Consider the following 13,634-nt stretch of genomic DNA (forward strand, 5'->3'; position numbering starts at 1 on the left):
AACATCTGTCTTAGGCTCTTTTTTCCTTTTCCTGAGAAGTATCAATTAGAAACCACCAAATACCTCAGAGACCAAGCACAGGGTAACACACATGATCTGTCTATTCCAACAAAAACACAGGCATTTTCTCAAGAGACTCCTATGCCTCTGTGCTTTTGAGAAAAGACGATGGAATTCAGCAAGTGCTGCCTGAGTGTCAGAACATGTATTTCATTTTTTCCATCTTTTGGGAGCTGAGCAACCCAGGGGTTAAGCAGACCCTCCTAACTCTTCTGGCAAAGCAAAGTATTCCAATCTGAATGTTATCTCATCTCTGACTCCCTAGTGAAGTCAAGGTAAGGTTGTTGGGGGGGGGGGGGGGGGAGAATCATGCAAATTGGATAGTCCTCTGGTGAGGCTGGCTGCTCTCTTATTGAGGTACTCTCAGAGTAAAGATTCTACATCCCATCCTTTGGGGGATTTTCCATCTTCTTCACCAAAACACAAGAACTGCCTACATGGCGTGGCTCAGAGCACCTACACCTTCAGATCCACCCCAGGGAGAGGGCAAGTGGCCAGGGAGGCTCTGGACAAAGGGTCACTCTCTCATGTGCTCTCATCCTTGCCTGTTTGAGGACAGTTATTTTAGGTGCCAGGAATCTCCAGATGCCAGTGAGACCAGCCACATGTTTGATGCTGAGCCTTGGGGTGGGGTATATAAAATACTTCTTCCCTCTCACAGCCTGCACTGACTTAACAGGAGCCCAGGAGGAACAAAGATGCCCTTGTTTCCTGGGCACATACTCACGCAGCCTGCAGATGGGGCAGTTGTTGGCCTGGTAGCGCAGGGTGTCAGCACAGGAATTGCACAGACAGAGGTGTCTGCAGGGCAGAATGAGGGTGTCACGGAGGTCTGACAGGCAAACCACACACTCATTACTGTTGTCGCTGTTCTCGTCATCTGAAGGCTGCAATGAGAGGCAAGACATTGGCATGTGAATGGAAAGAACCAAGTCAAACTGCCAAGAGACTCTGGAGCCTGGGGAAATTTCCCACCCAAAAGTCTATGAGAGAGCTGACATCCTCTTTCTGCAGCTCTCAGTGGGGGTTTCTCAAGGACAGCAAGCTCCAGCCCACACAGCCCCTGCTATGGACACTCCTTCCTCTCAGGGCTCTGTTCTGAGCTCACTGAAGGCCAGAGACCACGGCACTGTACTGTGAATTCACAGCATAGCTGTCCCTCTCCAGAGCTAGGCTGTGTGCAGAGGGGAGCCCCTTTGGGGCAGGGATCCCCTCAGCTGAGGGGGACCAAGAACAAGCTCCTGCCTGCCAGCCTCGTGGCTCCCAGGGTCAGCAGGGAAGCAGGCTCTTTGGCAGTCCAGCCTTTCTGCCCTGTGTCCACGGAGGGAGAGCAGCCCCAAAAGCTGCTTCCTGCCTGTGGCAGGCAGCAGGTCAGGCTGTCCTCGGGCTGGACAGAAGGAGGCATTTCAGCCATGTCTATCCCAGTTTCGACAGTCCCTCTGAAGAAGTGATGGAGTGAGTGGTTCTCCTGCCACATCATCTTTACCAGTCTCCTGTGCTGGCATAAGGTTTGATGCAGCTGCAGGAGAACCAGCCTGGGATGCACACCTGCTCACAGCTACCCTGGTAAGAAGGTCAGTGTGAACCCATTTAACATGAACATGCATCACACTAGACTTTCTGTCACTCAGAGCACCACAAATTGGATTAGAGCCACCAAGCAAGCTGTTGCTGGGAGGAGAAACCCACTCTCCAACCACAAGAACTCTCTCCCTGACACCCAAGAAGCCCATAGTCTCCTCACCAATGCCATAGAAGTTATGCCAGAGCCCACCAAACTGATAACCCAACATGAGCCACCCTCCACCTTTGCCTGTTCCCACTTCACAAGGCCACTTTGGTCACCAGGGCTAACACATGCCAGACCATGGGCAATCTTGGTGTAAACTGCAATATACAGCATCTGCTGCTGCCACATCCACACCCAGCCTGCTGACTACGTCAGCAAAAGGCTGCAAGCCTGTCTGCCCCATCACACACACTCCTCATCTATTTTGGGAGGTAGGGAGGGCATTTTTGCATTCCCATTCATACAGTTTACTAAGTATACTAGGAAGAACAAAAATGGCCCTGCACCACTTGTCTGATGGGTCACAAATATGTGATTGCTGGATCAAGAGAATCATCACAAGACCCTGGAGGACCCAAACAGAAGATTTCAATCCTCTTAGAGATCCTGTGCAAGAAAAATCTTTGATAAGACTTCTCCCTCCTGCCTCTTTAGGAGCTACCTGTTGGCACAGGCAGACAGAGATCACAGGATGCTTTAGGCAGGACACTACATTGCTTGGAGAGGAAATCCTGCTTGTCTTGCTCTTTGGCTACTCCTCTGTTTGCAAATCACACACTACCCACACCAGAGTAGTCTGATCCTGAGGCCAGCCCTTGGCACCCTCTGCAGCCCAGGTGGCAGCAAAGGGCAGCTCTACAGAAGGCTAAAGCAAGCATCCCTCTTGCTGGGGGATGCAGTCTGCTCTCTGGACACTGGCAAGCCCTAGTGAGCTCAGTTCCCTGCAATGCTATGGGAACATGCAATCCCCCCATTAAGAAATATCAAACCTCTGCCCCCAACAAACAAGAAACAATGAAGGAGGCACAGGAGAAAAGCACAGACACACTGGGCACCACTTCCTTGACTGTAGAGAGGCAGTGAGACGGTGTTGGCACCAGAGGGAAGATTTCAGAGGAGCCTGGGAGGCAATGCTCACTTAGAACCAAAGAGAAAAAATATGTATATACTCTTGGCAGTGCAGACTGGGAAGGACCTAGACTGGCCAGCAGCCTCAAGGCACCAAGAGTTGCAGCTCACACTGGCCCACTGTCTCTACAAGCCCTAATGATTAGTGTTCTGCCCCATGGGACACTGATACCCTTCTCTCCCAGTAATTCCTGCCTCTGGGAATATTCTCAAGAGCCTCATGCTATCTAAAATTATCTCAGCACAACTCCACTGATTGGTTGGGCCTTAGAACAGTGAGAACCCGCCATCCCTGGGCTTCTTCAGTGCCTGCACACAGACTTGACAGTCATTCTGGGAAGCAACTCCACATGGCGCTGCCAAGCCCCATAGTTAAGCTCAAAAGCAGAAGGTGCAGGCTGGAAACCCACAGCTCGGGGAACAGAAGCCTCCCAAGCACCTTTACCTTGGTCTCTTGGTTGTTTTTGTTCTCAATGCCATAGATCTCCTGAAGCAGATAGCTCACCCGGTCAACCTAGGGAAGAAGACAACAGTTGGAGTGTCAGCTGCTCTGTCATTGCTGCTTTGTGATCATCTCTCCTCCCTCCCTGTGTCAAAATGCCCATGTTACACCCACGGCAGCCAGCTCCCCTACAGCCACATTAAAAAAACAAAACAAAACAAACACAACACAGAAATACTGCAAAGGATAGCTGGGAGAATAAGTATCTCCTTGCTCAAAAACTGGTGCCCATCCCATTTGGTCTGAGCAGGGAGCCCAACTGACAACTTTTCTCATTATCAAAATCATCTAAAAAACAAGTACTCTGCTTGTCTCAGAGATCAAGAGGAAACATGTACATGTTACTGGCACATCAATGGCAGCACATTTCTGTTCATCACCTGGGAGCATGAGGTCAAGCTACTGAAGACAGACAAACCATCTCTCTTAGCATGTGAAGCACTTGAGGGACATTAGTGCCGTGTTGTTTACTATCACCTCCAGGCCCTTGGTGGCATCTTTAAATTGGGGTGTGTGGTGGCAGAAAGCACTCTAGGCACAGGGGAAGTTGCTCACAGCCCCAAACCTAGGACAAACTCCTCAGAGCCATGCCTTCATGCAAACACTGGCAGCTGCCTGCAAACTCTGCTGAGCAGCTGAATTAAAGCACTGAGGCAAGAAAGGCTGAGAGTAAGTCCCAGCAAGGCAAGCCCCCTCTGCACTGTGAGGTGTTCTGCCCTGTTCCCTAGCTTATCCAGGAAGTTCAGCATGAGACACTTACAGCTGTGAGGAGTGGACTCTACAAGGATGCACAAAGATACTCGTCCCCTGAGATTTGGGACACACAAGCTTCCCCAGAGCAGGGCATGTTCCTCTACATAAAACCCTGCAACAGGTAAAATGGTGAAGGGGTTGCAAGGTATCAGATTGACACATCTTGCAAATAGGGGAAAGAAACGCTTTCTTGCCATCTTCAGTAACTGTCCAGTTGACACCATGCAGTGAAGCTGAGCCAATGAGGAACCCAGTGCTTCAACTGCTTGTCAATCCACGGCTTTTGGCATTTCCATGTGTAATTGGCCTCTCTCCTCTCCTTTTGTCCAGCCAGGTGCTCAGAAAAGCAGTGGCTTTGCCATGGGATTTCAGTGCTGCAGAAGACATCACATGCCAAGATGGGGGCAGGAGCTAGTTATATCCAGCCTGTTTGCCAGTTTAGAAATGCTCTGAGCTGGGACGCAGCAGATTTAGCAAACTAATTCCAGAGTCTCCCCATTTAACTCAGCATGCAGCTTCCAGACAATCTGTTCTAGGCTTGCATTTCATGGCAATGAGGTCAGCTGTTGGACTGCTGAGCAAAATCCTCTGCAGCGGCTCACAACTCACCCAGGAAGTTTGGGAACAATTCTGTGGGAGATGTCCTTTTGTAACTTGACATTTCAAAGACAGTCTTATTACAGCATCCTGACTCCTTGGAGGACCATGATGAGCAACAGTGAGTGCAGAAGTGGTCAGCTCAAAGCAAAGAGACCAAACCCTCTGCAGAAGTATGCATTCATTTTAACTGCTTGCCTCTGAAACTCCTGAGAAGCTCATGTCCCACTAGGAAAGGGTGAGCAGATCTCCAGGTTTTAAAGGAGTAGGAGAAAATAAGGTGTAGATGATCATACACAATGCAGTCAATCTTCATGCTTCACCAACCCATCCTGCACCACGTCATCCTTCCAAAGGCTTCTGTTGCTATATACAGCCTCAGCTGATGCACACAGGAGCCAATGGCGAAGTCCATCTGATCCATCTGTTTGCATTCATCCATGCTGAATTTCTCTAGGTCGGTACATACATTATAACTGATCTCAGCTGAGAGGACAAAGCATTTCAGCTCGTTAGCTGCTGCTTCCTGCTCCCAAACAGCTTTAGAGATTGTTGCACACAAAAGGTATCTGTGAATCCTGGCAGTGGCAAGGAGGAGAAGGCAAAAGAAAAGCAGTGAAGGGGAAGAATGTGCAATGCTATATCACAGATGTATACTCTATATCTCTGCTCTGTGCTCTTATGGATGCAGATGCTACCTCCGTTTCAGTGGTACTGTGTGTTCCTCTAGCAAGGCTTCCTTCTATTTTAAAAGCCATGAGAAAGAGCATATAAGCATCACATTTTACAAACTGCCAATAAAAAAAAAAGTACCCACAACCAACTGAGTGGGAAGGTCACACGCTCTGCCAGTAAAGACAGACAAGCACACAGTGTTTCACTGCAGAAGTCAGCTACCGTACTGTGGTAGGGTGTGAACTTCCCTAGAGAGCACTTCCAGCAAGACAGCCCTCCATTTGGGGAGTCCAGAGTGCTAAATGGAGAATGGTACACACTGCATTAGTGTGCACAGTAACCAAACACCAACTCAGAAATTCCACAGCCACGTAAGCACTGTTTTTAAAAAGAAAAAAAAATTAATCCCCCCATCCCAAACCCACAAGGCAAGATAAATGAGTGGCTTTTCATCAGCCCATGAATGCTCTTCTCTGATCCAAAGAATATGCAAGAAAGAGGCACTGTTGGCATCACACTGCTCTGCTCCCTCAGTGCTCAGGTAGCCTCTTCCAGCACAGCGCACAAGCTCTCCCTTCAGACACATGGCTCTTTTGGATGTTCCCACTACAAACCTGCCTTTGCATGCTCTATAGACTCCTTTCCGGAACAGACTCTGGCTGCCTCTGTTAAAAATACTTGTGGGTCCCAGATCAACCAACTAACCAGGAGATCATGCTGCAACACAGCCAAGTTAAGCGCTAAGGAAAGGAAGGGAGCGCAGGTCAGTCTGGGACACACAGGGTTCAGAAGAGATGTCAGGCTGGACCGGCAAGTAACTCACCACTAGCACCAAGATAAAGCTCTGGCAGTGAGGGCTAATACTGCTGCCTACTGGGCATAAACAACTCTGAAGGACAGGCTGTGAGTCTCTGCACATCACTGGTGAGGCATACAGTGAATTAACGAATGCAGTTTTGATATATGATTAATTGGTACTGCTCAGTGGCTCTTTTCTGACTTGGGGACATCTTAGAGCAAAAAGTGTCTAATCAAGGCACTTAATGACCTCCTTGGCAGTAAAAGGCTTTTTAATTCAGGCCAGAAAACCCTAGCCATCAATCACAAGCAGCTGAAGTCAAAGACATTTAAAGCAGAAACACAGCACACACCTAAAGGTAAAGGGATCGACCACCAAAATCTCATCTCTTTCTCCAAGACGTTTCAAGCTGATCCTTGCAGCAGGATTACTACCAGATTTCCTTTCAGAAGCTGAAATTCTTGGCAATCTTAGAAGTTTACAGTTGCTTATGCATTTCTCTCCATGCAAGACTGGATGCAATTTCAATCTTGATAAGGCAGCGCACAGCTTCTGTGCATCACACCACACCAGGATGGGCTAAAAAAGGGCTACAGATCCTCAGTGTTTCCCTTTTTGCCAGTCTCCCTTCTTCCCTTCCCTGTTTAATGTGTGGAGTCTGGCACATAAACAACAGCTTCAAAGCAAGACCATTTCTGTGACTGCTCAAGTCCTAGGATACTCACAGGGGACAGGCAAGATGAGCCGAAAGGTGTCAGTCCCTGTAACTGCTTCAGAGATACCCTGGGCACAAGAAGGAAGCTTGTGCAGGGAGAAGACGATCCCCTAATATCTTAACACAAACACATGTGGAAAGCTAATAGTTTTCAGCCTCCAGGTAGGAAATGGGTAGCCTGCAAAGAAATCCATCCTTCCACACCACAGAACACAGAACCTAAGGAGATCAGGCAGCGTCAATGAACAGATGTACTTCATGCTACTTAACCCATACAGCACTTAAGCTTTCTTATGCAAACCTAATTTACTTGCACCTAATACAGACATGGAAGCATCAGTACCTGTGGTATGTCTAGGGGCACTGCCAGTTTTGTATTCAAATGTCAAGTGCCAGGAAGGCAGGAACGTATAGGTAAGACTGGATCTATACATAGTTCCTGCCTCCCAGAGAAGCACAGAGACCTGCACCGTTGTTCTGCCAGGTCCACACTGCCGTATTTGTTCCCCCAACACACATCTGGCTGTGCAACAACCCACCCAACGTTAAGGGTTGCCAGCAGCAAGCTCCCTTTGTTTGTGATATAAGAGCTAACAAGGTGAAATCTCAGGCTCTCAGTGAACTAACACTGAAGCTTCCCACTAGATACAGCTGGGCACCTGTGGGACACCAGCAAATGTGTTTAATCAAGCAGTAGACAGGAAACAGGTACTTACGATCTGCTTCTGTTTTAACGGCTTCACAGAAAAACTGCCATCAACGTGCTACCGGGGCAGGGGGAAAAAAAAAAAAAAAATGTATTAAATAGCTGAAGTGTATAAATTAAGAGTAAAACAGACTCATGATCAGAGCTGGTGTCTGCTACCTTTAGGTAGCAGGGGGAGGGTGGCCCCTCCAGAGAGCATGTCCCTCTCACAGCGCACACAGACTAGAAAAAGAACGGAAGCACTTTCAGTCCTTCAGCTCAGACCTGGACACAGGACATAATCCAGCATTGATGGAATGGCCTGACCAGCTTTAGTTGGTTCCTAGTTTTGCTGCATACCTCATTCAGCTCCCTGAACATTAAGGAGGATTTTGCCATCACCTTTGTGCATCCAGAGAGCTCAGTAGTTCTGCACAGTATGTGGAATTTACCTATAATCCTTGAAATCCTCATTCCAAAACTGAAGCAGTTCAAGCCACTTTCCAGTCTCATGAGACAGAAATTTCCAAAGCTTCACTTCTGCCCTCATGCTAATACACCACCCATGCATGTTCATTCTCCTACTTTCTATAAGGTACTATTATCAAGTGCTGGCCATGGGATGCTAGAATAGGAAGCTGGGACAAATCCAGGTCCAAGCAAGTTTGTATCTCTACTCCTGACCATAGAGGGCGGGCTTACTGGAACAGCATTATGTTTGGATACTTGGAAAACAGCAACTAGACACAATCCTTCATAAGCAAAAATCACACTAGCATTATCAGATCCAAAGCCTAATCTGAACCTAGCTACAACCAAAAAAGCTATGAAAACAATAGCCAGGGCAGCACATGTGAATCTCGCAGATGAGGAAGGCAAACATGCATGGAATACTTTAAAATCAGGCTGTAACATGCAGGAAGCTGGTAGTCTCATCTATTTTTCTCTCCTCAGAAATGACTGATCACTCATTTTTCAAGGCTAGGGAGTTTCCATCTACAGCGGAACTCCAAACACTACAGCCTTCCCCAAGGACCCGCTGCCCACACTGTCCTCTCCCAAGTGCTGCTGGACAACTAAGGGATTCCAGTGTGTTTTGTTTTTCCAGATCAGCTGGAAGAGGAAACTAGAAGAATAACATCCCTGCCCTAGTCCCAGGGGTGCTGCAGCTGCCCATCTCATTTCTGACAGATCTCTAACTTCAGGAGTAGGACTACCTACAGAGCCAGTGCTCAGAGCAGCCTTGCTAACACAGGAAAACTCATTTTCTTCACATATTAAGTCCAGCAAAAAAGCAACCTAGAACACTTGGAGCATCTTCCAGACACAAGGCTTCCTTAGGACTGACTGTGCTTCCTATACCTTCTGACTCAGCTTGTCACCATCCACATTATCCACTTAGGAGGAACAGAATAAGACCTGTCAACTTGCTCAGGGATACAGCAGGAACCAAGCAGATTGAGAAACAAAAGTCAGTCCACGTGCCAGCCTAGAAGTGGGGAATTTCTAAGAGCACAGCGTTGTGCTGCTCTCCTCTACATGCCCAGCTCCGCTCCAGCATCTCTTGCCTCATCTTAGCATCTCAACATGTCACTACAAGTATCCCTTGCCCAGGATATGTGCCTGCAGCATTACCACAACCAGATGCAACATGGTGCAGTCATGGATCGTGCAACTGTTTTCAGGGTCCAGTTATCATGGGAAGAGATTTTGTTATCAAGGCTTGTGCGTACAAGCTTGGCTTAGCCTTACCATGTAGGCAGTGGTCAACTACATCAAACGTGCCACCAAAAAGTAGTGGAGCTTAAAGTCTTTATGCAGGATATATTCTAATTCTTTAAAAGGGCTTGGTGCTACATGTAAACTAAGGCCAAACAATGGTGCGGTAGGGTCTGGACACAGCAAATCCAGTTCTGCAAAGAGATCACAAGGTTCGGGAAAACTGCACAGTAGCAGCCATGGTCAATTCCTCAAACATCACAGCCACTGAGACACACCCTCTCCCTACACAGGAAACACCAGCTACAATTAGCTGAGTGACCAGCTCAGGTACAAATGATAATTACAGGCTGCACAGGAGCTACTGCAAGCAATTATTTGTACTACAACAGCACTTGGGAACCCCAGTCACAGGCCAGGAATCGACTGTGCTAAGTGTTATATAAATACATAAGCCATGGAAATGTTTGCATATACAAGGACAGGGTCAGGAGGGGGAGAAAAAAAACACCCCAGCAACAAAAACACCCACTTGTTTACCTTTTCAAATGCAGCCAAAAGAACATGGGCATGACCTGTCACCTCAACCACCACTGCAAAAAGAGAAAGAGCAGTCCTGGTTAAACCTTGAAAACAGCACAAGCATGAAACTACCACGAGCTGAATTTCAGTCCTTTTACAATTTCTAAACCACCACCTGTTGTATTTTCATCTCCTTTTGTAACTTGAAACTTTTCCTGTCTTGTCATCAGGTTGGTTTGTCTCACACTCCTGCAGAGCAAGAACAAAACCCTGCTGGGCTCTGTGGTGGGCCCTACACATGCATGTCTTAATTTATCCCACTTCATTTTCAGAGGTTGGAAAGGGAAAGTAAAACAAAGAGCTGAATGGGATTCTGCTCTCCCCTCAAATTCCTGTTTTTAATTACCTGAATTTATCACAGAGATTAATAAATCCATCTGGTTTAACAGCAGTTGGCAGCACTTCCAGCCCTGGTACTTACGACTTTATTTCATTCTAATCCAACATGCTTATAAAACATTTATTGCTCATACCAATTTTGGACACTGAAACATCCCTGTGCAGTTCTCTGATTTTTTTCTCCAAAGACAAGCATCACATCTTCCCTCTTCCAAACTCAACGCTTCCCTCTTAACCCAATAGCATTGAGAAGGGGCTGTCAGAGGTTTCTGTACAGCATTCATGGCTCCCTCAGCAATTGCCTTTCCAGGTTATTAAAATAGATGACAGTACACTATTGGCTAAGACTGGGCATGGTACTTGCATAAACATATGCTTCCCATACTGCCTCCTGTTCTATTTTTGGTCCTTCTAGGCATGCCCAATATTAGAAAGTACAAACACCTTGCCAAAAGCTCCATAAACAGAGGAAGGTGGTTTATATTTATGGTCAAGAAACATACATATATGTCAATTTTACTAACAGTGCCTGAAATCACTAAAAATAGATGCACTTTAGAAGTAATTTCCTTTATGTTGCACTATGCTTTGTTAGTCACACTTCAAATTGGTTCATCCAGTTCTATTTCCCTCTGCTTGGAGGACTGTAAAATAATGCAATGAGTTTCTGGGCACTTTCACATCTACAACATAAGAAACTGAGCAAGTGACTGCACTAAACAATTCAATCAACAATGGATTATTTTTCCCTTCTAATTTTTCTTAAATTTTGTACAAAATGTTACAAAACACAGAAGTGAAATGCTGGTCCTGCTGACTACAACAGCCCCCAATTTTAGAGAAAATATCACTTCCTTTTGCCCTTTTCATTGCTGATGGTCAGAATGAGTGCAAACACATGGAGTCCAAAACCACATGCCCTAAGGAAAATACTGTGCAAAGTGAGACTTCCCTCTCCAAAATGGCACCATGTTTTAAAAATAATCAACAATATTATTCTCATCAAAGGTTATGCTCTTTTATTGTAACCATTCAGCACCCTCCAGAAAAAACCAGGGCAATTTGAACTGCTGAATGAAGCTGTATTTGGTTGAACAGTGGCCCGAGCATTTTAAAGCATTTTTCTCTGACCATTCCTAGGGAAGGCACACCTTACAGTGAGCTACAGCTTTTATGAAGACAACTTACCCCTCAAAGAGGGGAAAAAGACCAACTCCCTCCTTGCCTTACAAACTGCAAATGCAAAACCCAAAGAGAAGGGAAGTAATTTGCTCTAATTTTTGCCTGGCATTGATGGCAGAGCCAGGAGTTCTCATAAACACTATTCCAACACTAAATAGCTGGCCATTTTCCCTGTAAAAAATAGGCTTTTTTTTAAAAGCATGTTTTTATGTAAGAACCCATGGTTAGCTGGGCCCTTTTACTACACGGAAGTTAAGGTGCACTCCTGAAATATTTTCATTCTGGAAAGGCTTGCCAAGCCTTTGCTACAAGTAAAATGTTTCATCATTGCAGAAGGAGGCCTGCCCTGAAGGAGTCACATAACCTCAAAGAGAACTAGAAGATGACCAAGGGAGCACACCACCATGCTTACCATCACCTTCATCCACCACTGCTCGGATGACAACAGGGAACACACCACGATCCAAGTCAAAGTTAAGCTGAGGGGAAGAAACACGGATGAGTTTAGACAATTCATACCAGACCTGCCTGAAGACAACATCTAAGATAGTGTTAACATCAGAGGAATGAAGGCTCCTTCTGACAGGCCCCCAGTCCCTGGTCTCAAAAAGACACAACAGAGCAGGATTTAAAATTCAGGCACCAACTTTCAAAGAGAGTCAACCAGAGTAACTACAACATATATACACTGACATGGCACTAAACACCAGTCACGGCTAGCAAAGCAAAGGATCTCCATTTGAATTTTATATGGTATTTAATTCTCACTAATTCATATATCCTAAAAGTCTCCTGAGTGATTTGTAGTGGGAAAGTTTTGCTTGCATATGGTAGGATATACTGGTTATAGCACAGCAGTGTGCATTATGCTCCCTGCACCACAAAAGAAACCCTGGCTCTTGTATGAAGTTCTTGAAGACATAGAGAAAAATCTGTAAAACTTCAAGCTCACACAATACACTTTAAGGAAACACCAGACTGATTTTCATCTCTTGGCATGTTATGAAATTCAGGTCCTTGACCTAAATTGGCGAGACTGAAAATTTAAGATCTCACTTGAGTGCAAGGAAAACAGACTCAATTTCTTCCTTTGCCCTGCACTTCATTAAAGCACTTCAAAAGCTCCATGTCATCTTACAAACACAAGAAAAACGCAACCTTACAAACACTGTCCTATGCCAGGAATGGAAGCAGCTCAAATACTAGATTTCTGGTGTTTTTTCTTAATTACTGACTTGGGTTTTTCTGTCTCATCTCTTGCCAAGAGAGGAAAAGATGTCATTTCACCATGGGGCTCCAGGTAGTCTATTTTCAGTTTTCCAGTGAAAACTGAGACTCAGTTTGAAGTGCTGCAACACTGTTCAGGTAATGCTCCGGGACTTCCCCCCCTTACCCAAAGCCCCAACGTCATTTGCAGCATGATTTTCTCCAGCCAGTCCCTCAAAAGCTAAACTATCAAGATAGTCATTGGCATTGGGTCAAATGGCAACCCAAAACACCCAGACTGGAGGACACCCTCACCATGAGCCACAACATAGCTGAAAATGGTTCCTCCTCAAACGAATTACAACCTAGATGTTCGTTCTGGGACGAATGATAACTGTACACTGGGAGATGATATACCCTGGCAGCCACCAGCCAAGTGTGCCGTAGCCCGTTAGCCACAAGGCTGCAACTCTGCCAAGAGCTGCAAGCACGTGCTTTGGAACTGCAACAGTTCACCAACTTTCCACAGAAGGGGTGGGAAGAAGAAGGAATTGCAAGTCTGCTGCTCTTCTGTCCGTACCTGTATATTCCTCATGCAGGTTGCACGCCTTTGGGGCCAACTCAGCTTCTGCGGTACTTTCTAGAAGCAACTCTTAGCTGCACAACAAAGCTGTGCATGCACATGCACATCCATTCAAATGTGAATACTGATTTCAAACATAAAGCATGTGCTAGAAGACCTTATGATTTGACCTAGCTAGTCTTCAAACCTGAGGGATATTGATTTTCATCCTCTATATGATGGTTTTATATTTTATTTGTCCTTTCAACTACCAGAATCTATTCTCTTTCCAAAACAGCAGAGTAACAGAGCAAACAAAAATCTCATTTAACCTCTCAGTATTCGTTATAGAAGAGACTCATTGAGCCACTATTTCCCAGTTTGCATTTTTGAACCATTATGGCATGCCACAGAGGGAAAATTCATTGAGGACAATTGATTAAAATTGCTGAAAGAAGTTTATGGTTTTACTTTGCTTCCTGCTCTGATTTATTAATGTACAACAAGAGTTACTGTTTGTCCATTTGAAGGGAAAGTCACATTATAGAATTGTGGTTGCT

At 45.9% G+C, this 13,634-nt stretch overlaps 1 protein-coding gene across 4 annotated transcripts in view; it reads right to left on the reverse strand.

The window, feature by feature from the left end:
- MGRN1 (mahogunin ring finger 1) overlaps window positions 1–13,634 on the reverse strand; it is a 54,399-nt gene that overhangs the window by 9,170 nt on the left and 31,595 nt on the right. For all 4 annotated transcript variants that reach the window (XM_064462052.1, XM_064462054.1, XM_064462053.1 and 1 more), the window contains exons 6-10: window positions 11,719–11,785; window positions 9,744–9,796; window positions 7,516–7,563; window positions 3,204–3,272; window positions 788–947 (exon numbers count right to left, since the gene is read on the reverse strand). In XM_064462052.1, the coding sequence (XP_064318122.1) occupies window positions 788–947; window positions 3,204–3,272; window positions 7,516–7,563; window positions 9,744–9,796; window positions 11,719–11,785 (397 nt within the window). The remainder of the gene's footprint in view (window positions 1–787; window positions 948–3,203; window positions 3,273–7,515; window positions 7,564–9,743; window positions 9,797–11,718; window positions 11,786–13,634) is intronic.

This window comes from Phalacrocorax carbo, chromosome 10, assembly GCF_963921805.1.
Source record: "Phalacrocorax carbo chromosome 10, bPhaCar2.1, whole genome shotgun sequence".
NCBI lineage: Eukaryota > Metazoa > Chordata > Aves > Suliformes > Phalacrocoracidae > Phalacrocorax > Phalacrocorax carbo.